This window comes from Chiloscyllium punctatum, chromosome 44 (assembly GCF_047496795.1).
Source record: "Chiloscyllium punctatum isolate Juve2018m chromosome 44, sChiPun1.3, whole genome shotgun sequence".
Taxonomy (NCBI): Eukaryota; Metazoa; Chordata; class Chondrichthyes; order Orectolobiformes; family Hemiscylliidae; genus Chiloscyllium; species Chiloscyllium punctatum.
The window spans coordinates 28367936-28394024 of NC_092782.1; the positions used below are offsets into that span (position 1 = coordinate 28367936).

The window sequence follows — 26089 nt, forward strand, 5'->3', positions numbered from 1 at the left end:
TGATTGTTCATCCCCAATTGTGCAGACAGGAGTTAAGAGTCAGCCATATTGTTGGAGTCAAATACTGGCCAGACCAGGCAAGAATAGTTGAATTCCTTCTCAAAAGGACGTTAGTGAGTCAGATTGCAAAGTTTATTTCAGTGAAAAGAACAGGAATTTTGTTATCTATTATCTTTCTTGATTTTTTTTTAATCCTCTGTCATGGTTTCTTCAAGACCATAAGGTCTGTCTCCTGCTCTCCCACCAAACTGCTGATCTCCCAGTTTCTGTTCGAGGCCAGCTCTACCATAGATTAGATTCCCTATAGTGTGGAAACAGGCCATTTGGCCCAAACAGTCCACACTGACCCTCCGAAGCGTTACCCACCCAGAACCATTCCCCTACATTTACCCCTGACTAATAGACCTAACACACTGGGCAATTTAGCATGGCCAATTAACCTGGCCTGCACATCTTTGGACTGTGGGAGGAAACTGGAGCACCTGGTGGAAACCCACGCAGACACTAGGAGAATGTGCATACTCCATGCACACAGTGGTCCGAGGTGGGAATTGAACCAGGGTCCCTGGCATTGTGAGGTAGCAGTGCTAGCTACTGTGCTGTACCATACTGCCAGCTCTCTTATGAACTCAATATCAGACAGATGGAAAACAGTTCTAAAAGCAGCTGTGTCCCCTTTTCCACTGGTTCCATTGCTGTTTTGTTAATTGAATGAGGCTTTAATTCATTCTGTTAAAGTCATCCATGCCTTTATTACCTTGAAACATGGCTGGTTCTGTCTTTTGCTGGCCAATCTTTCATCTTCCACTCTTTACCAATTCACCCAAAACTCTGTTTATGTCACCGCTGTGATGACCTGCATACATAGGCTTTTGTCGAACTAAAATCTTGATTTTTAAATCCGTTAAGTTGTTTCTAATTGTTGTTGCCTTTGCCTGACCTTATCTCTGTAGTCGCCTCCAGTAGGTAACCTTTCTGAGATCTCTGTGCCCTCACTCCTTTAGCTCCGGAGTCTTGCACTTCTCCCATCAAGCTGCAGCAATATCTATGCCTGTGCTTTCAGAAACGGAGCCTTAATCCCTGGAATTCTTGCCCTATACCTTTGTATCTCCTTTCCTCTTCAGCGTAAAGATGATGCTTAATATGTATCTGTTTGACCCAGCTGTTGGTCAAGTCCCTTCAGATCAACTTAGATGTTGTCAAATCTTGTGCTTTAATATTCCTGTGAATTGCGATGTTTTCCTGTATGAAAGGTGCTGTATAACTGCAGGTTGTGATTGGATGCACTGGGAAGATGTGCTCGGTAGCTAATTTTGAAATTCATGTTTTTCTTGTCAGATAAAACCATGGCAATATAGTTTTGACATTTCTTCAACGGTTTTGTTCAGTTAATTTTGTAGTGCATAGTAGTAACAATGTGAATTTCACACAAAGTTGTGGTAAAGTGTTGTGATTTTGAAAATGACAAACATTCAAGACTGAAATCAACAACTATTTCAATTGAGCAATGATTTGAAAGAAAAGGTTCCTTTTTTTTTTATAAACAACATTTTTAAAAAATCTAATAAGTTATTAGAATTAAATCATACAAAAGGCTATCAAAGTTAACATAAACCAATAAGTGAATGCCTGAGCAATATCTGCAGTCACTTTATGGCTAATAATGATGAGCATTACTTCAGTATATGCAAAGACACTTTTGGGTATTTTCATAAAGCTGACTGTGCTGTCAACTGGAAAACTCAATGTTATACTATAACTTGAAATAGTCTCCTCTTCTATCCTCTGTGGGTTACTGCAAACAAAAGAAATCTCAAACAAATGCTATTCAGATAAATGAGCATCTTAGGGTAGTGAGGTCACACAAATATAAATATTTTCTGTTTCGCATGACCTTTACAAATTAAAATTAACTCTGGACTCTGAGAACGTGCTTTCAGTTTGAATGAGGTTTGCATATTTTGGTCTATCTTTAAACCATTAATAGATTTGTTTAAAGAAAGCTGTTGATACTTGTGAGATGTTATGTGTTGGCTAACATTTCTATCCATGTAGAGTTATTGATGGTAAGCGCATGCAAAATATCTGCAGCATATCACTAAACTTGATTATGAGGAAATAAGGACAGTAGATGCAGGCAAAACTCGGCAGGTCTGACAGCATCTGTGGAGCGAGAAAGAATTGATCATAAAAGCTGTTCTAGTGAAAGGTTCTTACCTGAAAAGTTAAGTCTTCCTCTGTGTGCATATGTTGCCAGACCTGTTGCGTATTTCCAGCATTTTTGTTTTTATTTTGAATTTGTACTCCTTCGCTTTGGCTGTGAGAAAATTGTATGAAATGTCTTTGGGCTTTTCGTAGATATGGCAGAAATGATGACGTTTTATCTTTAATTTCCTCACTCAAGTGTTTTGTAACCTGGAGGTGTGTGCAAAAGATTGTTGAAGAATAAATATCAAATTTTAATTCATTGACCAAAAAGATGCCTTATCACCTGTGATTTGGTGACATCAAAGTCAATGTTTTCTTTCCTAAATTAAATTACATCAGAGCTTAAACATTCCTTTAGTCATCCTGTTGATGCAGATTTTCCAGCCTTGCAATTTCCTTTTGAAAGCAGCAGTTCTTTTCTGTTGAACAATAAGGAGTTCTCTCACCTTGTACAGTTTCATTCAACTTATTCTTTTCACTGAATAAGTTATAAGAAATTCCAGTTTCGTCAGTCACATGTCAACATCAAGCATGTTGGCAAGTTTAGAATTTTAAATCGGCTATCCAAGCACCAATTGTTTTGTTGAGATTAAATTTACAGGTGGATGTTCTGACATGAGATTGCTATTTTATCTGAAAGCAAGAGTGCAGAACGTTGCTGTACAGCTCTTTGTCCAGAAAAAGCAAGATAGATGGAGTTTGCTCTCCACTTAATAGAAGGAATGTGTATTTCTGCCATGTTGAGAACACTGAAGACCTGGATCAATAATTTTCACAGCAAGCATCTCAGTGGAAAATGCAAAATATAATTATTATTTTCCATTAATCTAGAATAGTTTCTGTTTGTTGCTACAGCTTTATCAGTGCAAATCTGATATTGAACTGATGTCTGCTGAAATCATTAAATCATGTGATATTTCACAAATGTTGCCTGGCTTTGCTGTTGTTTGCAAAAATCAAGCTTTTTACTTTTTTTTGTTCAATGTATACCATAAGTGGGCGAGTGAGCTTGACATTTTAGACGTGCTTGCAAATTCCTTAAGTTGTACAGCAGCCATCGCCATACAGTTGATAAATCCATGAATAAACTGTCTTCTGGCATAAAATAAGTACGTTGTTTTGACAGTATTAGTTGACGTTGGTATATTTTTCTGGTTTTCAGAGCAGATGTGTGCCAGATAGCCTTGGAGTCTGCTCTGCCATTCAAAGAGATCAAGTTAATCCTCAACTCCACACCTCTACCTTTTCCCCATAACCATTCAGTCTCTTACTGATTAAAAGTCTTTCTGAGCCTTCAATATGTTGAATGATACAGCCTCAACAGCCCTCTGTGGTAAAGAATTACATCGATTCAAATCCCTGAGAGAAATGGTTCCTTTCTTGTCTCTCTTGAATGTGCAACCTCTTATTATGAGATTATAAACTTTGGTCCTACACTCTTCCAGAATTTCCAGCCTCCACCCTGTCAAAGCCTCTAAGAATCTTGTCTGTTTCAAATAAGGTCACTTGTCAGTCTTCTGTATTGAAATATACAGAAAACATGGTTAGTAAGTTTGTGGATGACATCAGTATAGTGGATAGTGAAGACGGTTATCGAAGATTACAAAGAGGCCTTTATTAATTGAGTGAATGGGCTGAAAACTAGCAAATGGAGCTTAATTTGGATAATTATGAGGTACTAATTTTGGTAAAACAAAGAAGACTTATGCAATTAAAATTAGGGTCTTGGGCAGTGTAGTAGAACAGGGATACCTAGAGTTCAGGTATATTAATCCTTGAAGTTTGCATCACATAGTTTGGGTGGTTAAGAAAGCATTTAGCATGCATGTATTCTTGCTGAGACCTTTGAATACAGGAGTAGGGGCATTATGTTGAGATTGTGCAGACCGTTGGTGATGCCTCTTCTGGAGTACTGTGTTCACTTCGAGTGGCTCTGTCACAGGAAGGATATTATTAAGCTAGAGGATTCAGAAGAGATGGGAGTGGAGGTTTGAGTTATAAAGAGAGACTCGATAGGCTGGAACTTTTCTCACTGAAGCAGAGGAGGTTGAGAGATTATAAAATGAAGAGGAGTATGGAGAAGGTGAATGGCAGATGTGTTTTCCCTCTGGTGGGGAATTTCAAGACGAGGAGATATATTTTTTGTGTGATAGGAGAGAGAATTTAAAAAAGACACGAAAGACAATTCAGGGTGGCATGGTGGCTCAGTGGTTAGCACAGCTGCCTCACAGCACCAGGGACCCAGGTTTGATTCCAACCTTTGGCAACTGTCTATGTTGAGTTTGCACGTTCTCCCCAGGTCTGTGTGGGTTTCCTACGGGTGCTCCAGTTTCCTCCAACAATCCAAAGATGTGTAGATTAGGTGAATTGGCCATGCTAGGTTGCCCAAAGTGTTTGGGGATGTGTAGGTTCGCTGTATTAGTCAAGGGTAAATAGGATAATAAAGTAGGGCAAAGGGTCTGGGTGGGTTACTCTTCGGAGGGTCGGTGTGGACTTATTGGGCCGAAGGGCCTGTTTCCACACTGTAGGGATTCTATTTCTATTTCAATTCTTTTTTAAAAATACATTATTGCAAAAAATGTTTCTTTACAAAATTATAAAATTACAAAAATATGAAAATATAACATTATAATGACAAAAACAACAATAAACCAACTACTTTCCTACTCTACAAAACAACTCAACTGCACACATTACACGTCAATTAATAACTAAGTTAATAAATAACGCCGCTCAGCGTAACAGGACCCCAGCTCTCCACCTTCGAGAGCATCAATTATTAAACCCACGTTTGCTCGAAATCTGTCCTCTTGGGACATTAGGCTTATTAAACCAAACGACCGTGGCTAGACAATAGTCCGAATTAAAATGGTGGACAGATCTGCTTCCAAATAATTCAAAAAGGCCTGCCATGTCTTATAAAAATTGTCTGTTTTCTGGTGCACCATGTTTGTAAGAAAGTCCAGAGGAATGTGTTCCATAATTAACTTATGCATCCCTGACAGACCCAGGGGGTTCTCAGACACCGAGCACTTTAGAATGTTCTTCCTTACACCAAAAAAGTGAGATTGCTAAAAAGCATTTCCCATGTACATCTAAAAGAGATAAATTTGGCAAAGCCAGGAGAAGAGAAACCAGGTCCGCCTTGACTTTGGTTCCCAAGATCCTCTCTATTACTCCTGTCACAGTGCTCCAGTATGTACGGAGCCTGTGACAGGACCACAAACAATGAGTGAGGGAACTTGAATTTATTTTACACTCGGGGCACATTGAAGATGCACCCTACTGAAATTTTGCAAGATGATCTGGGGGCAGATGAGCCCAATAAATAATCTATAATTGCATAGTATGGGTCCTATTACATATCAACATCTCCTTTGCATTCTCACAAATGTCTTTCCAAGCTTCCGGAGTGATCTCCACCCCTAAGTCTCTCTCTCTCTCTCTCTCTCTCCCCAGACCCTCCGTAATCGCTCCATGTCACCCAAGGAACCCCCACCCCCCACCCCCCCCCCACCCCCACAAACGAGAGAGAGTACTCACTGAAAGAGTGGTCTTTGCCTGAAGCACCCTCTTTTCCATGTCAGATCAGTCAGAAGCATAGTCTCTTTTGGATAAGCTCTCTGATCTGAAAAACTTGGAAGAGGTCCCTAATATGTCGCGATGCCAGGCCATCCGCTTAGTGCATCAGTCAGTAATTTAAGAGGGTGTGCTGGAGGATAATAGACATTCAAAATTACATCTTCCTTGCCATGTATAAGGGCCTTAAGAATAACAAACCAGCCATACTCATCTTTAACCCAATCTATTAAATTAAATGGGGGATCCTTTCAGACAAGTATTGCCACTCCTCTGCTTCTAGTATCTAAAAGAAACGAAAAACACCCAATCAAACCCACCCTACTGCAATTTCATCTTTGTTGTCATTAAGATGAGTCTCCTGCAACAGGACAACATGTACCTTCTTCTTTCTAAGGCTCAACACAGTCTTTTTTCTTTTAACTGGTGAATGGATCCCTCTGATACTCCAGTTGCACCATTTAAGAATAACTATGAACTGTTATACTCACCTTTGACCTGCTGAGAGGAAGAATTTGTCTTGCAACACGTTGAGCATACTCAAAAGGAGACTCTGAGCCTACAAAAAAAAATTAACTGCAAAACACAAAAGACACTTAATAGGGGACTCAACCCCCTGTCCACAGAGGGTGCTCACATTTCCCCCTTACACCTCCATCCCCTTCCAGCTTGAGCCGCACCCCAAACCCAAGCAATGGAAGAAACCAAAGGACATTGTAAACACAAAGGTATAACAAAAACAGTGAGCACTCTGTCCAACCCCCACGATAAATCAACACCACTCCAGCTTGGAGAGGGAAAAAACTCCACCAATGACAGCTTCTTTGGGAAAAGAGTGGAAGTACAAGAAATAAAAGCAAGACAAAAAAAAGCAGACATTATTGTCCATGTCCATAAATACACATATGTTATTTAAAAGTGTCTAGAAAGTTTTTGGCTTGCTCCAAAAAATCAAACGATTGCACAGTCTCCATAAGTAATACGAAGCACCGCTGGGTATCTCAGTGAATATTGAATACCGAGGTCCTTTAACCTTCTCTTAACCTCCTCAAGCAATTTCCTGTTGTGAATCACCTGCTGCCAACAAGTCCTGGAAAAACCTTTTTATTTCCCTAATAGGTCAGGGCTTGCGAATCTCTCCCTAACCTTCTAGAAGTTTCCATGACACTCTGCTTGCCCCTGTAGCATTGAAATCCTATCAGAACCAGGCGGGGACGCTGGGCTTGGCTGGATCTGTGCACCGCAACCCGGTGAGCTCTGTCAACCTTCACCCGGTCTGCCTTGGCATCCCAACCAAAATATTGTGGCAATCAATCTTCAAAAACACTTGCTGGCTGCCTACCTTTTGACTCCTGCCGGCAGGCTAGCGACCTGGATATTCTTTCTCCTCCCTCTATTTTCCAGGTCATTGACTGCTCAGTCAGGGCCTGACCCTGTTTCTCAGGGCCTGGATCCTCCCCGCCGAGAACTTGACCTCAGTCTTCAATGCTGCAGTCCAGTGCTCAACCTCTTCAACTCACTTCCTGAGCCCTTCCAACTCCTTCTCATGCTTTTGCAGCATGGCTGAGATGGGCTCCAGTTGATTACGAGTCTCTTCCTTCATCTCTTGGATCAGCTGTCGAATCATTCCAAGTTCCTCCACAATGGTCTGCTGTGCAGGCATTTCTTTCACAGCTACAGAGGGAGCTGCAACTGTTTCCCCAGTTGCAGTCCCGGGCCCTCCCGATGTTTTCGAGTGTGCCGTGTTGAGACTTGGGCGTTTGCTTTCCCTTAATCATTCTCGCACGCTCGAGAAATGATTTATACAATTGTATTATTGGTTAACAATAATTTTTTTCTAAAAGTAAAGGTTGGGGGTAAATCAAATTACTAACCCTGGGTTGGGGTGCAGAGCTCAGCAAGGCTGATCTATTCAGATCGCCGCCATCTTGAATCTTGAACCTTTAAATTCTTTTTACAGTGGCTCATGTGTGGAATGCACTTCCAGAGAAAGTGGTGGTTACGGGTACAGTTACACCATTTAAAACACATTTATATAAATGAATAGGAAATGTTTGGAGGACTCTGTGCTAAGCACAGATAGGTGGGACTAGTTCTTTTTTAGAATTATGTCATGGACCGAAGGGTCTGTTTCCATGCTGTATGACTATCACTCTGCAGGCCCAATCCACTCAACCTTTTCCCATAAGCTAGGCCTTCCCTAACTGGTATCAGCCTGGTGAACATTCTCCTGCATTGCTTGTAATACCAGTATACCTTTCCTTGGATATGAGGCCCAAAACTGGTCACCCATATTCCAGCTGGTCAGAAAAGTTTTAGCAAAACCTCCCTATTTTTGTACTCTATTCCCTTTGAAACTGTGAGAAATTGTATTACAGGTATCTTTACTAACTCACTCACCAGCTCGCTATATTAATTAATAGCGCATTCCTACTCATTCATAACTCTTCTAACCTGTTGTTTACTATGATGTGTTTTCATTCATTCATTAATAAAACCATGTTTTACTCGTGCATTTTATTATTGCAAAGTAGACGAAATTAAAACGTTACTTCCAAACCCATTACTGCTCCTTCACATCTTTGACCCTTATCAGATCTATTTATATCAAAAGCTACCTCTGAATAATTATCAAAGACTGCTAACCTATTCAAAAACAATATCCTCCCAACACCATGCCTCTATGACCTACCCAAAACTATGCAAAGGTTATAATATTACTCAGTCCTTACCAACTGTCTCTCAGGACCTGAATAGATTACACCACTTCAAACAGTTTCAACTAGTAAATACATTAAACAAGGCCACTGCCCCCTTACTGTCAAAACAGCACTTCATGAAATTGCATGAATGAATGGAACTCTCACTGGCAAATAGTAAACAAATCCCATGACTCAGCTGCAGTAATCAGTTTACTATCCTTTATTCTATTTTTAAGTATTTGGATAATTTCTTACATAGAGCATGTAGGCCTAGTATTTTTACTAACTTTTCTAACTTGAAAGACAAAATGACTAGCACCTCTTAATTATGCAAACTCAGACCAGGGCTCACTCATTTTGTTTACTTGAACATCATCCCACAAAATAAAGTCCAACATTTTTGGCTTTCATTAACAGGGGGATCGAGCTTAAGAGCCGTGAGGTTTTGCTGCAGCTCTACAAGATCCTGGTGAGACCATAGTTGGAATATTGTGTCCAACTCTGGTCACCCTACTATAGGAAAGATACAGAGGCTTTGGAGAGGGTGCAAAGAAGGTTTACCAGGATGTTGCCTGGACTGGAGGGCTTGCCTTATGAAGAAAGGTTGAATAAGCTTGGATTTTTCTCTCTCGAGAGAGAAGGAGGAAGAGAGGAGTCCTGATCGAGGTACACAAGATAACGAGAAGAATAGATAGAGCCAATAGCCAGAGATTTTTCCCCAGGACAGGATTGACTGGTACAAGGGATCATAGTTTTAAGGTATTAGGAGGAACGTATAAAGGAGATGTTAGAGGTAGGTTCTTTACTCAGAGTTGTGAATGCATGGAATGCGTTGCCAGCTGTGCTGGTGAAAGCAGAGTCATTAGGGATATTTAAGCAACTGCTGGACATGCACATGGACAGCAGGGAGTTGAGGGCTGTGTAGGTTGAGTTATTAGATTTTACATTAGGATTCAACCTCAGCACAATATCGTGGGCCAAAGGGCCTGTTCTGTGTTGTTCTTTTCTATGTTTTATCCCAGGTTGTGCTAAGGTTTACACTAGAAACCGATTTAAGATCATCAGCTTTTGTACGTGCTCGAACCTACATGTGTAAATATTCAAGACCCTGTTTTATGTAGGAAAGGAATTAGTACATTGCTGCATCTTCAAATAAATTGCTTGTGGAGAGAGCCAAATACTGCTGCATTCCTGTGGCAACATTCTGACCAATGGGAATCAATCTGCCTGGTCCGTAAGTTAAGATTGGTTAACTGTTCTTGCTGAATCTCCATGCAAATTACGGCTCAACTTGTCAACAATCAGTTCTCATTCTGTATAAAATAGTGCCTTTTTTTCTCAAGTCTGCTTATGGCAGCCCAATATTGTAAATTGGGATCATTTTACAACTGAATTTTCCTCACATATTTCCTGTGTAGCCTGAGATTTCATTTAACTGTTATTACAGCACTAACTATCTTTGCAAATGTTTAGTATTTGAAAATGAATAGTCAAAAAATCAGCGAGTTAATAATGATCATCAAATATTTATTGAGTACCACACCATTTTTTTGGGAAAAGTATTCGTACTTAGAATGGTAAACTAACCGACAGATGAAGGCTAGCGGTCGTCCTGGTCTTGTGAGTAGCTGCTCCTGGTCATTGGCTGAGAGGTTTTAGACTGATCACATAGCATAGATTATCAACCCTTAGAGTGAGAGGGCATCAGTGGGGGGAAAGTAAAAGAAAGGGAGTGAGCTTGGGAGAAGGCTAACAGTTCCCCTCCATCAACTCGGGGGGGGGGAGACAAAATCTGTTACCACCAAAGAATGTTAAGGCATCAGCGATGAAGATGCAACTACTCCTCCATTCTCCAGAATAGTTGAGCAGATGGGTAAAACATTCATCTGTTTCACAGGTCATATGTTTCTTTTTTTTTGTCAAATTGAATTGTGCATTATGTAAAAAAAAAACTGCTTAAAAAAAGTTGATGATTTGTGTAAATAGCTTACAAATGGTTTATTGCATATATTATGTAATTAATCATGAACCCCTAAAATCAACACTAGTTCTAATGAGTGCAAGACAAAACGTTTTAATGATGGTTTCCTTTTAACAACGTTGAAGTATTTATTTAAAGTCAGAGGAACTGCGTTTGAATGGGAGGGAAGGATGGGTGGACTGTGGATTGACACATTGGAGAAGGGCTGACATGGATAGGGTGATTTAAACATGCGGCTGTGAAATTTAAATTGGCTATGCTGAGTGGTCAAGTCACTGTACGGTAACAGGCAATGCAGAGATTTTGGTAATGTTTCTGAGGGAGAGGGCAGCCAAGAGGAATATAGGAGCAGCCGTCGGCCATTCAGCCCTTGGAGTTAGCTCTGTTGTACTAGGTCATGGCTGATTTATTTACCTCCAAGCTATTTTCCAGCACCATCCTCAAATCCCTTAATGGTATTAATGTCTAGAAATCTTCGACATAGTCAGTGTCTGAACTTTCACAGTCCTATGAGGAGATAATTAAAAATGTTTGCTATCCTCTGAGTAAGAAAATTGCCTTGTCCGTTGCACTGAGATTGTTTCTCCTGGTTTTGTACCCCTCCCCATCATCAGAGAAACAGCTGTTTGCGATCTGCCTTGTCCAGCCCTATAAGAACAGTGAAAGTTTCAATTAGATCAATGTTTTTTTCTTCTGAACTCTAGCCAGCACATTACCTTCCTCTGAGGATAGTTCTACTATCCAGGAACTAGTCTGGAGAACCTTCATTGCACACTCCCAAGAGCAAGGATGTCTACTGTCGTGGAACAAGGAACTGGATTTCAGTGATGGTTGTGTGAGATAGTCATAGTAGTCAGTGATGTTATGATGATTCCAGTTGGCAGTCTTGTTATTAATTTGTTCTTGGGATGTGGGTGTTGTTGGCTAGGCCAGCACTTATTGCCCATCCCTACTTGCGCTGGAAAGCATAGTGGTGGCTGACTACTTGAATTGTTACAGATATCCGCAGTGCTATTGAGCAAAGAGTTTCACCATTTTGATCCAACAGCAGTGTAAGTGTGTTGATTATGTTCCATGTCAGGGCAGTGAGTATCTTGGCAGGAAACTCAAAGATGGAGGTGTTCAAATTCATTTGCTGCCCTTGTCCTTCCAGAGGATACAGGTTGCTGACTTGGAGGGTGCTGTTAGTGGAAATTTACTGCAGTGCCTCTTGATAATGGTACACGCTGCTGCTGCTGCTCTGCATCAGGGGTGAAGGGGCTGAATATTGAAGGTGGTGGATGTGGTGCCAGTCAAACTGACTGCTTTGTCCTGGACGGTGTTGAACTTGTTGGGAATTTACCCATTCACAGTTGAGAATATTTGATTTGTTCCTTGCAGATGATGGTCAGGCAAGGGAGTTATTTATTACAGAATTCCTAGCCTTTGACCTTGCTTTGTTGCCACAGTATTAAGACATTTTTAATCAACGTTTTCAGACATGTTATGACACACGATTAGTACAGGTGGAATTGAACCCAGATCTTCTGGCTCAGAGACAGGGAAGCTACCACTGTGCCACCAAGGCCTGCCACAGTATTTAGTTCAGTTCAGTTCAGTTTCTGGTCATGGTAGCCCCTAGGATTATGTTGGGGAGAAGATTCAGTAATGGTAATACCATGGAATGTCAAGGAACAATGGTTATATTCTACCTTGTTCAAGATGTTTATTGCCTGGCAGTTGTAAGGCACAAATGTTATTCACAACTTATCAGTTCAGGCCAGGAACTTATCCAGGTTTTGTTGAAAACTTAGACAGACTGCTTAAGGCTCTGAGGAGTCATGAATGATGCTGAGTTATGTAATCCTGAGTGAATATCCCTCTTGTAATGCCAAGAAAATCACTGATGTAGAAGCTGAAGACAGTTGGACCTTGGTTGCTGCCTTGTCCTTAGGCCAAGCTCAACCATCTATCTTTGTGACAGGTATATCTCCAATCAGTGGAGAGTTTCCTATCTGATTCCCGTTGGCTCCTTGTAGCAAACATGATGGAATGCTATCTTGCTGTCAAGAACAGTTACTCTCACCTCATCTCTGACACTCAGCTCTTTGTCCATATTTGGACCAAGGCTGTGATGAGATCAGGAAATAAATGGCTATGGCAGAACTCAAACTGCATCAGTGAGAAGTGCTACTTGATTGGTCTGTCGTCATATCCTTCCATAATTTTATTGATGATGGCGAGTTCACTAAAGGGATAGTGATTGGGTTGGATTTATTCTGTTTGTTTGTGTGCAGTTCATAACGGAGTAATTTTCCAAATTGTTTTGTGGTTGCCGGTGTTGTAGCTGTACTGGACCAACTTGATTGGACACACAGCTAGTTCTTGAAGACTAGTCAGAATGTTTTCAGGGTCCGTAGGCTTTGTGCTATCCATTGTCTTCAGCCATTTGTTGATATCATGCAGAGTGAATCAAATTCTTTCAGGACTAATATCTATGATGCTTGGGAATGTAGAGGAGGTCAAAATAGATCACCCACTCAGCTCTTGGTGAAGGTGAAAGCGCCTACTTCGGCCTTGTCTTTTGTATTGGTGTTCTACCTCCTCCATTGTTGAGGATGGGGATATTTATGGAACCTCTACCTCCTGATAATTTTGATTGTTCACTACCATTCATGGATGGTGTTGCAGGGTAATGATTGTGAAATCACTTTGCTTGCTTATTGCATGCAATTTTGATGGCCCATAAAGTCTCATGGATGCTGACTTTGAGATGTTATCTCTATTTGAATTCTGTCCAATTTAGCATGGTGGTCGTGCTACATAACATGACTGAGATTAATCTCCACTTGAAGGCAGGATGTTGTCTTCACAAGAACTGTGTAGTGGTCCCTCTTACCAATGCAGCCATGGGCAGATGCATTTGCAGCAGGTAGGTGGATGAGATGTTGTAAGTTTTTGCTTTTGGTTCCACACCACCTTTTCCTGATCCAGTTCAGCATCAATGCCCTTTTGGACTTGGCCAGCTCAACCAGTAACGATGATCCTAAGCCACTCTTGTGGATGGACTAAAATTCCCATGTCTACAGTGTAATCTGTGCTTTTTTCACTTTGTTCTTGTTGCATGGTGTTTAACACGGAGGAGTACTGATTGATCAGCTGAGGGCTGGGTGTGATGGTGTGTGGAATATGGAGATGTTAATCACCAAAACATTATCCTGCCACTGTTTGACCTGCCCCCATTGAGATTTCATGGCATCCAAGTGGATCGGATATTTGTATGTGTGTATATAAATAATATATATCTATCTCTTGGTTAAGGCTGAGAAAAATATGGTTCAGCCTGAGGTAGCCCAGAAAATTGGCTGGGTTGTTCCATATCTCATTTCAAACATCTTTTTAACACTAATGCATTTAAATTTGTGTTCGAAGCAACTAACGTTTCACTCAACAGTGCACATCCCAAATTGAGCATTTACCCCTGACGTGATCTTAAGACTTTGGTTTTTGTTTTGAATGCAGAAGAGTTGAGGAAATGCAGCTGGTCTGGAATCCCAAGACAGGTCAGACCAATTACGTGGAAACTTCTTTCAGTAAGTGTATTTTTCCCTTAATATCCAAAATGTTCATGTGGAATGTAAATAAGTAGAATAATGAATTGTTTATGATTTTATTTGTAAATCATTTTCTCTCTGTGCCCCCTCCCCTCAACCAGATCTTTGGCTAGGGTTTGAAACCATTTTCATTTTTTGTTTGGGAAGCTGGAGTTGCTTACTTCCAGGTTTAATTTCAGCTGAAAATTTGAGAGGTTAAATTGTCTTTTGGTTCTGCAAATCAAACGTGTGACAGGAATGGAATTATCCAGTGTATCTAAACTTGTCCTGCGCAGATGTTCACCAAAGTGATGGGGGAAGAGGGTTGTGCTGGACTTTTAAGCTGAGTCAACCTTCTTCAGTAGGTTTTCTGCCCAAGTCAAGCAGACTCACAGTATTTTTAATTGACCAGACCAACTGCTAACTGGACTTAACCCCTGGATAGCTCTGCTAAAGGGAGTATTATAAGTTTTTAGAAGTTGATCAGTGTGAACTGTTCAGTGTAGTTTAGTTAAGTGATTAAACCTAAGCAATAATTTTGTGCATGTTAGGTGTGTCCCAAGTCTCACTCCCTGACAAGTTATATCCTTGCTTGAAAGAATTGCCACTCCATATAGTCAAACAGAAACATTTTGTTTCAGCGCATTTCTCAGTGATTTAACATTGAGTCTTTTAAACATGTTGGATATCTTTGTTGGTTAGCTAGTTAACAGACATGTGTATTAAGTATAATTATAAAGCATAAAAATTTCCCCTCAAATTGGCATTTGATCTGGTTTGGTCATTTACAACAGCCGAGCAATAGAGAAAAATGACAGTCATAAAGTGAGAGAAGCTTTTGGGGTTCATGTTTTATTCCTTACTCAAAGCTTTGTTTGACTCTCGTGCTTAAAGCACAGTCATTAGGCCCATCACGTCTGCACTAGTCAGCAAACATCTGACTATACTAATCCTATTTTCCAGTCCTTGGCCCCAAAGTGCTGGCGACTCTCGCAACACTGGTTTAAAAAAATACTGCTTTAATGGTACGAGAGTTTCTGACTCAACCTCCCCTTACAGGCAGTGAACTCCAGAATCAAAACACTTATTGGGGGGGAAGAATTCTCCTCAACTTTCCTCTGAATCTTCTCCTTACCTTAATGCTGTGTAGTGCAGATCCTTTAGCCGGCACAAAATCCTGGTTAGTCTCCTCTGAATTCCCTCTTGCGCAGTCACCTAATTTTTTTATAATGTGGTGACCAGAACTGCATGCAGTGGTCCAGCTGTTGCCTAACTAGGGTTTTATTCAGTTCCAGCATAGTCTTGTTGCTTTTGTGTAGTGTGTCTCAGCTAATAAAGGCAAGTATCCTATATGCCTTTTTAACCAGTTTGTCAACATGCCCTGCTATCTTTAGGGATCTGTGGATATGCACAGCAAGATCCCTTTCAACTTCTGTATTTTTGAGGGTCCTGCCATTCATGATGTAACCCCTTGTCTTGTTCACTATCCATGTGCATAATTTCTGTTTTCCAGGCTGAATTCCATTTATCACTGCTCTGCCTACCTAACCAGTCCATTCATATGTTCCTGCAATTTATGGAAATCCTCCTTACCATTTTTTAATCTACCAATTTTCTGCAGCTTCTTGATCACACTCCATATTGAGTTCTGTGTCATTCATATACCACAAACTGCAAGGGCCCCCATTGCCAAGCCATGGGGAATCCCACTGGGAACAGACTTCCAGTCACAGAACTATCCCTTCACAACATTTTGGTATTGGATGCCTGAATATCAAGTGTTCCATTTTTAACACTGACTTTTCAAAGTGATGATGTTCCGTGTTTCTCTATCGTTATTTTTGGGATCTGTTGCAAAATTTTAGCAGTTTAACATAAACATTGGCATGTGCTTCATCTGATGTGTACTTACCAAGTTGTGCAGAAATAGTTTGTTGTTGAGCGATTGTTCATGAAGATCAATGCTTCGTAAGAATTTTTGTCTTAGGCTTGTTGCAAAATCTACATGATAATGCTGCTTTCTTCCAGGATCTTAAACTTCTCATGTTTCTAGCACAGAAGTTGGTAACTTTCAGGTCAACAGCTCTTTCCAAATATGTGTATGGCATTGGTGCTTGGCATTGGTTATAACAGGTTTCTGTTGCTTAATTACCTCTCATTTTAAAAAAAAATGCTGTATATGTTGAGCAGTTGTCAAGTAATTAGTTACTTGAAGTGCTTTCCCCTCTTTTTTTAGGATCATTATCATCTTTATCTTGAAAAACAAACCTTTGCCCCTCACCATTATAAACAGCTATCCCATTTGAAGCTCTTTTCCTTATAAAACTCCTTGAACACATTAGCACCTCCCAAATCTATGTCTATTCTTTCCACAACTCCTTGGCTGAATATCTCTCATCCAGTTTCTACCCTACCATAGAACCGACAGAACAGTTGGTAAAGCTACAAATGGTTTCTTGTCCTTCTTTGTCCTCCTCAGTATGTCTGGAGTCTTTGACACAGTTGAGCATGCAATTCCCTGCCATTGCATCTCTACCGTCACCTAGCAGGGTAGGGCTGTAGTTCCCTGCTCTACTCAAAATCAGAGTTTAATCTGCAATGGTTTCACCTCAATCCCACAACATTGGTTCTGGATGTGTCTAAAACCACTCCTAATTCTCTCCTATCTCTTATTGTCGTGCTGTCTAGCAACGACAACATTTGAAAGCACAGGGTTAAGTTCCTCTTGTACATTAATAGCATCCAGGTTGTATGCCAACCAGTACCACTTCTCACTGCTCCATTCTCTTCAAAATAAGAGCATGCATCAAACATCCAATAACAAATGAGCAGAGATGTCAACACATCCCCACAGGTTATTGTTTTCAATCTCCACTACAAACTGTGTTTCTTGATTAATCAATCCACCTCCCTCCATAACAACTGTTTGAGGTTGATCTACACTGTTTGCTGTCATAATTTAACCGTGAGCTTAAGACTAAATGTCCACATCATGACTAAAATTGCTTATATCTATGTCTGGAGCAATGGCCACTGCCTCAGCTCATCTGAAAACCTCTTCTATGCCTTTTGTTAATTTAAATTTGGTTTTCAAAAACACTGTCAGCTGGTTTTTGAAAATTGAGGTAAACTAAATCTTTACTGCCTGTGTCATTGTTTACACTCAGTTCCTGTGCTCACCAACCTACTTGGACTGCTATTTGAACAACACTTCAGTTTTAAAACTCTCTCCTACATTTTCAAATTTCTCCAAGACCTCCCCACTACCTAGATCTAATCTTTTCAATGTCATTTTACAGCTACGTGTTCCTTTGATTCTGGACTCTTGAACATTCCTAAGTTTAATTGCTCTATCACTGATTGCCGCTTTCAGCTGCCATCTGGAATTCCCACCTAACCCTCTCCTTCCCTAAACTTTGTTCCCTTCCTTTCAGATGCTCATTGATATATACATATTTTTAGTTGCTTGTTAGAAAGAATTTAAGTATCACTGGAAAGAAAAAAGACATTTTGTCCAAGCATTTCATCTTGCACTTATCAGGACAATTTGCGAGAAAACTAATACAGGGAAAATCCAGCATTTAAATTGTCTGAGAGGAGACTGCTGATTTGTTGGACTTTTGCCAAGTTTTCCCATCTTTCCAAAATGCCAGCACAGATTTGGGCACACTATTTTAGTTGAGGCCGAGCCAGTGTTTTGTAAAGACCTATAGAACTTAGAGTCATAGAGTCGTAGAGATGTACAGCATGGAAACAGACCCTTCGGTCCAACACGTCCATGCCGACCAGATATCCCAACCCAATCTAGTCCCACCTGCAAGCACCTGGCCCATATCCTTCCAAATCCTTTCCGTTCATGTACCCATCCAAATGCCTCTTAAATGTTGCAACTGTACCAGCCTCCACCACTTCCTCTGGCAGCTCATTCCATATCTGTACCACCCTCTGCATGAAAAAGTTGCCCCTTCGGTCTCATTTATATCTTTCCCCTCTCACCCTAAACCTATGCCCTATAGTTCTGGACTCCCCCACCCCAGGGAAAAGACTTTGTGAACGTCTTTCCTTTTGAACTGTATGCTTCCATTTATAAAGTCCAGGGTCCTATAGGCTTCTTAATATTTTTCTCAACCTGCCATGCTGCATGTATCCTAAGATCTTTCTGCTCCTGCGCTCCCTTTAAAATTTTACTCCTTATATTTCCTTTCCTCATTGTTCATGCCAAAATATGTCACTTCACAGTTCTGAACAAGAACAAAGAATAGGTCAGCATAGGAACAGGCCCTTTGTCTTTCTAAACTAAAAACATTTTGCATTCGTATCATCCTATTCCCTATCAATTCACGTGTCAGTCAAGATATTACTGTATCTGCTACCATCTCCTCTGGCAGCATGTTCCAGTTACTTATCATCCTCTGCGTTTTTGTTTTTTTTAAAAAAAGAGCTACCCCTCACATCTCTTTTAAACTTATCCCCCTTTTACCTTAAACCTACGTCCCCGAGCAGTTGACACTTCTATTCTGTCCAAAGACTGTCCAAATATCTACTCCATCCATGTCACTGTTAATTTTGTAAATTTCTTGTCAAGTTGCCCCTCAGCCTCTGACATTCAAGTAAAAACAAAGCAAGTTTATTCAATCTCTCCCCACAGCTAATACCATGCAAATCAGGCAACATCTTGGTAAACATCTTCTGTATCCTGTCCAAAGCCTCCAAATCCTTCTGGTTGTGTGGTGATTAGAATTGTAGTTAGGACACATTTGGAGTTTTTTATGTGATCTGAAGAGAAACCAGAGTATACTATTAAGTATAGTTCAATACAGTTGCAACATGACTTGCCTATGTTATCCTTTATGCCCCGATTGATGGAGACAAGCAAACCATACACATCCTTGACTACCTTTTCCACTTGTATTGCCATTTTCACGCAATTGTGGTTCTGTACGCTTTGATCCCTCTGCATGTTAGTGATTCTAAGGGTTCTCTCATTTGCTGTGTACCTCCCTCTGCATTAGAACTTCCAAAATGCATCGCCTCACATTTGTTTCAATTAAGACCCACCTGCCATTTCTCATTCCAAGTCTTAAGATTGCCTACAACCTGTAGCCTCCTTCTCACTATCCGCTACTCTCCTAGTCTTTGAGTCAACTGCAAACCTAATCAGACCATCTCCATTGTCCTCAAAGTCATTTATATATGTATGTTACAAACGACAAGGGTATTGAAGTTCATCTGCTATGGTCATCAAATTCTGAGAAAATTGCGGTACAGGTTAATTTTTGTCAGTTTGGTTGACTGATTATACTTGATCTATTCATTTGTTCTTTTAGAGATTCATATGTGTTCTTGAGGACTTTCTATTGCACTTCAGATTTCTAGCACTTTTAGTTTATTTCCTTTAAATGTATACAAAGCACTGGATAACTTTGGTGTTTTTGTCTTAATACATCCCCCATCAATAGCAACATACTATTCTTTCTGGTTGCTTTGTTGAAAATGTTAAAAATTCATAGGTTGGACTATACCTGGTGCTGTGAGAGTTTTAACTTTGTCCACCCCAGTTTAATACTGGTGCTGGCACCTCCACATGTTTATTGAGAATGACTGAGAAGAGTTTGGATACTAGATAAATGGGAATAACTTCTATTCATCTTTTCTGTCTGAATGTAGTTTAGTCTTTCTGGTAATGGTATTCATTTTGCACTGTTACCAAGTACTTATTAAATGACTTTGCTTTTGAGTGAAAGTGTTTTTGTGAACAACTACTGCACAAGGGAGAAGTTTAAAATCATATTTGAGCTATTTAGGTTTAATGGTCTAATGTACATAATTTGTGATTTTCTTTTAGTTGATCACAGATTTCTTTTGTTGCTTTTCAGTTACTGATTAGATTTCAGAGGTTTGTAGACTTGAATTTGGTTTTTAAAATGTGGTACAGAAAATACAGACAGAAAAGCTTCCTTGGATGTCATTGAAAAGCAATTTCAAGATTTGAGTGTGACACATCTCATATCTGAAGAGCATACTTGCTGAATGCTTTGTGCTGTGTCTTTTAAAGTTTCCTGCCAACTTCATTTGAATGATGAATTCCACTAATATATAATGATGTATTACAGTTTATGTCGGTGCAGCTGTGAATTTCAATGGAGTAATTAAGAGGCACCTTATAACTAGGTGTTTGAGAGCGGTGATAAAGGACGGCAGGTGGATTGCTGGTGTCATCTGTCGAAGTTGAAATCTGCCTTTATCAAAGGCAGATTTCAATGTGCTGATAAATAATCCTGGCAGATCCTAATGGGTAAAATGATTGGGAGAGTTTTTAATTTTTTTCAAGCTCTCAATTGAATGAGGCAATCCAGAAGCTGCATTAACAGTTTGATATAGTACTGTCATCTTCGTTCATTATCCAATATGTAGTTGGCTTTGTTTAAAACTTTCTATTTGATTTCCTTTGATAGAAATTAGAAGTTCTGTTCAAGATTTTCAAAATTGAAATGCTAAATCATGAGTAATTACATGAGGGTAACGGGCAGGCATGTTGAGCTGTATATTTGGTACAACTGGTATTATTTCTTCTGAAATATATACATTTCCTTTACTTGAAACAAGGAATTTGGATGCAATATCATATTTCCCTTAATTTTGTTTAAAATTTGGCTCTGAAAATGAGGTTGTCCAGTACTGATGTTTATCATTGAGTGTCTTGACCAGCATTCAAAAGGTTTACAATATTAATGTAAAAACTGAACTTCTCCTATGGTTAAGTGGCTAAATGCTCCACATTATATTATATTGAGTTATTCAGTTCAGCATGTCCAGTTTTGATTCCAGATTTTTGCACATCCGATTAATGAAAAGTGGTTGTGTGACGTAAAACTTAATGTTCATATGGAAGTTGAAGAGTAATAAGGAATTCATGGAGGTTATCTGACTATCTGATGATCCCTGGTGGAAATTGAAATTATGTTTGAGACTGTATGTGGACTGAAGGGCACTTGTGTGTTTGAGTAATCCTGCCTGTGTGCATGCATGAGCACGATGGCTGTTGTGCTGCTGGAGAATGTAGTTGCTTGCCATTAGCAGAGTCCAGCAAACAAGGACATTTGAATTATTTTATAAAATTAGGTATTTCTGGCAAGCCCTATATGGTTATTTTTATTCAGTTTGTTTATATATGCTGTGGCTTCCAGAAGTTGAACCTGGACCTTCTTCCTCAGAGGTTTGGACATTACCACTGCAACAGAAGACTCTTGGAAACCCTAAGTAGACTGTCCATCTTTGGATCCTATGCTGATGCTGAACCATGCATAACTGCTGCAAAAATATTTCTTACCTGCTGGACTGCCTGCTATTTCAGACTGAATATGCTTGGAAAAAGAAAATAAGAGGGTCCATATTATAGTAGTCTTCAAAATTTATTGGTAATGTAGATGTAAGTGGCCGATTTAAACTGGCCTGAATGTGTGTGAAAAATAAATGAATAAGTAATTACTGTTCTTGAGATAAGACTTCAGGTTAGGCTGCATTTTGGAAAAAAAATGGAAGACCTAACAAATGGCTAACAGTTAAAGCTGTTTTTAAAAAACACTGAAAAGCTAAGATGAGTGGCTAAGAAACACTGCAAATCACAACTAAACGCAAGTAGGAAAAAAACAGTTGCACTAAATCAGGAAATTTTACTTCATTGAGATCAGGGTTGGATTAAAGATGTCTCAAGATTTTGGGAGGACGTAAGATGATGAACAATGAGAAATTCCACAAGTATGTATTCTGGAGAAGAACCTAGAGTACATTTATTCAATTATTAATTTTTAAGCACCTGGAATCTGGAGAAGATATGCATTTCAGATAAACTAGTTGTCATTCAAAAGACAAAAGCACTGTTCAGACAAGTATTGATCATCGTATTGCTGAAGGAAGGAAAGAAGGAAATATTGCTTTGAAGTGAGAAGTTCAAAGCCAATGGTAAAAGAACTAGAAAGATGGGGAAGAGAAAGAAATCTCCTGAGATTGCAGGATTTTTCTAATGTCCTTTGACCATGTGGTTGCAATGTTGCAACTCGTCTGTAATGCTCTTATCTAAACTTGGATGTGCTCATAAAACAGCAAAAGAATGGCATTCAGGGAAACAAGGTCTTGAAGGTCATTTTAGCAATGTGAGAGACTCAGTCACTCCATTTGAAATTGCAAGAAATAGAGGTGGAGAATGTCAGTTTTCAGAAAGTGTGAAACCTTTGAAGATCAGATGTGGTAAATGTTGTTAAACTTTGTGGAGAAATGACAAAATTGAGGTGACTTAGTCTTTTAACTCTTACTGAGAGCTAACTTAGATCAGGTGTAGTTCTCTCATAACTTTTGTTTGTTGAGTTCAAGCTAGCCAGTTTTTTTCATGCTCAATTTGGATTGGCAAGATTTATGCAACCATCCATAAGAGAAAAAGTTGCCCAAGAAGATTGCCTTCGTCCAGATAGCCTACATAATTTCAATCAGCTATGCTATGAATATCTTAGAAATCCTGCACCTAAAAAAATCTTTCTTCAGAAAATACACTTCCCCAAGTATTGAGGTGTATAAGATATTAGGGTTTGTTTCAGTTGTGACAGAAAAAAATTAAAATTAGATGGTTTACTAATTTTTCCATGTTATTAACAAAATATACTTTACATAATTTTAGTATATTCATATACTTATTCATCAAAAGGTATCTTACCACATCTGTTAGAATATAGTTTGATGTCACATAGCTATTAGAGAATATGTAAGTATATCTAAGAATAAAATATCTAACATTGTCTAAGAATAGGATATCATTAACTTTTATAGATTTCCCTAAATTCCCAAGTGAGTAAGCTGTCTTCTCCCAATACAAGAAAATATCTTCTGAGAATTATTACCTGAGGATTTTCAATACTTCTGAAATTTTAATGAAAGAGAATTTGTCAAAATATTATTTTGACCCTTGGTTTGCTAATGTGGTTCTTGCTTCAACCCACTTTGAAAGATGGGGAATGTGGTGGGGTGATAAAGGTTTTTTTTAAAAAATTGATCTATGTAATTTTTAATGTTTGGTAAAATTGTTGAATATTTGATCAGGATGCAGTTTGAAAATTGAAGTAGTGTACATGATGTCTTTTGAGATGCTAGGATGCTTAAAATCTCATTTGAAGGGTTCTGTTGGTCGGGGAAGTAACACCTGGGAGTGGTGATAGATATGTCTGGACTATTTCATATATTCACCCAAATGTAAGGGAGCTTAACAAATGTAGATGGATTCATTTAAATCCATGGTTTAATTGGGTTATGTAATTATCTTTTGGTCACGTTTCTGCTATCGCAAAGCTTGCTTTGTAACTTCTGTGAAAAAAGTGTTTTGTAATCTATATTGCAAGTATAACCAAAAGAGTTTTTATCAATATTAGTCTTAAAGTCATCCTTAGTGAAACACTAACTGAAGTACTTTTTGAGGCTGTTGTACTTAAGATTATAATTACTATGTTAAACCCAGTGTCCTCTTGATATAGAGAAGCACGACTGTTAACCTCACATTTAGTTTCACTTCACAAAGTAGTTTTAATTTTTATTAGTGGAAAAATGTTTGAATCTAACCTGACAGATTGTTAACTTCAGTCACAGGCTCTGGGTGTTTGAACATACTTTTGAGGGCAATTCGTGATACTTCTCATGGCTTTGCTGCAGGGCTAGGCAAATGGGCCATCAAGAAGTCGAAGCTGGAATTGGCCCATGCATGTGGTTGGCTCTGTAGCTTTATGTATGTTTGTATGACCTTGAACATATAACAAGAGGGTTCGTTGTTCATTAGTGCAGTCAGTTTTGCTATGACGTGGTAGTTCCGTTCTTGTACAATCCCGTGGTATAAGAAAATCGCCAGATAGCACTATTTAAACTTTTAGGGCGGGAATCATGTTATAACCAATACATGCTTTAAAAGTTCGTGTGTTGTCAATCGCATTTATTCTGAATCGCATTAATGAAATGTAGATTATAACAGAACGACCTGTAGCTTGAGGAATTCCACAACTGATGGGTATCATGGGGACTGGAGTGTATTGTATTTAAGTTAATGCACTTCATTCCTTCTTTAATTTTGTTTCTTCTTAGTTGTGCCCTCTTTAGTTTTTATTTGATACTAGGGCAAAGGAGTGCAGCCTTTCTTGCTTATTTCAGAAATGTAAGTGTTTTCTTTGCTGCAGATTGAGTTAGTCTTTGTAAGTTTTGTGCTGGTGTGATTCAAATTAGGAACTGAGAGTTAAGGTGGATTGTAAGGTTTTTTTTTAACCCTTGCATTAATTACGGCCATCGCTGGCAAGAATTTCTGGCTCTTCCCATTTGGTGTTCAAGAACTTCAATGCTGCACAAACCTAAACAACATGCAGTTAGAATAATGGCTTCTCCTATTCCTCTTTTTCCTTGCCAATACCCAGTTTAATAATTTGTTTTTGAGAATTAAGAAATTGTTTTTTTAAAAGTTGCATATTGCTGTCTGTTTTTTGAATGACTGTTTATTGTATCTGGAACATAGAACAGAACAGGCCCTTTGGCCCTCGATGTTGCACCAACCTGTGAACTAATCTAAGCCCATCCCCCAACACTATCCCATCATTATCCATGTGCTTATCCAAGGACTGTTTAAATGCCCCTCATGTGGCTGAGTTAATTACATTGGCAGGCTGGGCATTCCACACCCTTACCACTCTGAGTAAAGAATTTGCCTCTGACATCTGTCTTAAATCTATCACCCTTCAATTTGTAGCTATGCCCCCTCGTTCAAGCCAACGTCATCATCCAAGGAAAATGACTCTCACTGTCCACCCTATCTCATCTTCTGATCACCTTGGGTGTCTCGATTAAATCCCCTCTTAGCCGCCTTCTCTCCAATGAGAACAGACCCAAGTCCCTCAGCCTTTCCTCATAAGACCTTCCCTCCAGACCAGGCAACATCCTGGTAAATCTCCTCTGCACCTTTTCCAATGCTTCCACATCCTTCCTGTAATGGGGTGACCAGAACTGTACACAGTATTCGAAGTGAGGCTGCAATTAGCGTTTTGTACAATTACAGCATGACATCACTGCTCTGGACATCAATCCCTCGAATAAAACCTAACACACCATATGCCGTCTTAACCCCACTATCAGCCTGGGTGGTAACTTTCAGGGATCTATGTACATGGTCACCAAGATCCCCCTGCACATCCACACTACCAAGAATCTTTCCATTGACCCAGTATTTTGCCTTCCTGTCATTCTTCCCAATGTAAATCACCTCACATTTATCTGCATTAAACTCCATTTGCCAACTCTCAGCCCAATTCTGCAGTTTATCCGAGGCAACCTGCAACATTGTTTCACACTGTCCACCACTCCACCGACTTTAGTGTCATCTGCAAACTTACTAACCCCTCCACGTATGCCTGCATCCAAGTCATTTATAAAAATGACAAACATTAATGGTCCCAAAACAGATTCTTGTGGTACACCAACCAATAACCTAACTCTAGGTTGAATACTTTCCATCAACCACCACTTGCTGCCTTCTTACAGAAAGCCAGTTTGCTAAATCACCCTCAATCCCATGCCTCCGCATTTTCTCCAAAAGCCTATCATGTGGAACTTTATCAAAGGCTTTACTGAAATCCATGTGCACCACGTCAACTGCCCTACCCTCATCCATATGCTTGGTCACCTTTTCAAAAAACTGAGGATTATGACACATGATCTGCCCTTGGTGAAACCCTTTTGACTATCTCCAGTCAAATTGTTGCTTGCTCGATGATTATAAATCCTATCTTTTATAATCCTTTCCAAAACTTTTCCTATAACAGACATAAGGCTCACTGGTCTATAATTACCTGGGTCATCTCTACTGCCCTTCTTGAACAAAGGCACAACATTTGCAAAGGAACATCGAAAAAGGAACTTGATAAAAGTAGCAAAATAGACGAACATTTCAAATTGCTTATCCTTCTTTAGGAGAAAAATATTCTGCCAAGTGTTTGGAAGTGGTAATTGGGGCTGCATCAGTACTCAAACAT

General features: G+C 39.5%; 1 protein-coding gene across 3 annotated transcripts in view; it reads left to right on the forward strand.

The window, feature by feature from the left end:
* The window catches only part of tbc1d22a (TBC1 domain family, member 22a), a 365228-nt gene that overhangs the window by 69217 nt on the left and 269922 nt on the right, over positions 1–26089 (forward strand). For all 3 annotated transcript variants that reach the window (XM_072562565.1, XM_072562566.1, XM_072562567.1), the window contains exon 5: positions 13972–14042. In XM_072562565.1, coding sequence (XP_072418666.1) covers positions 13972–14042 — 71 coding nt within the window. The remainder of the gene's footprint in view (positions 1–13971; positions 14043–26089) is intronic.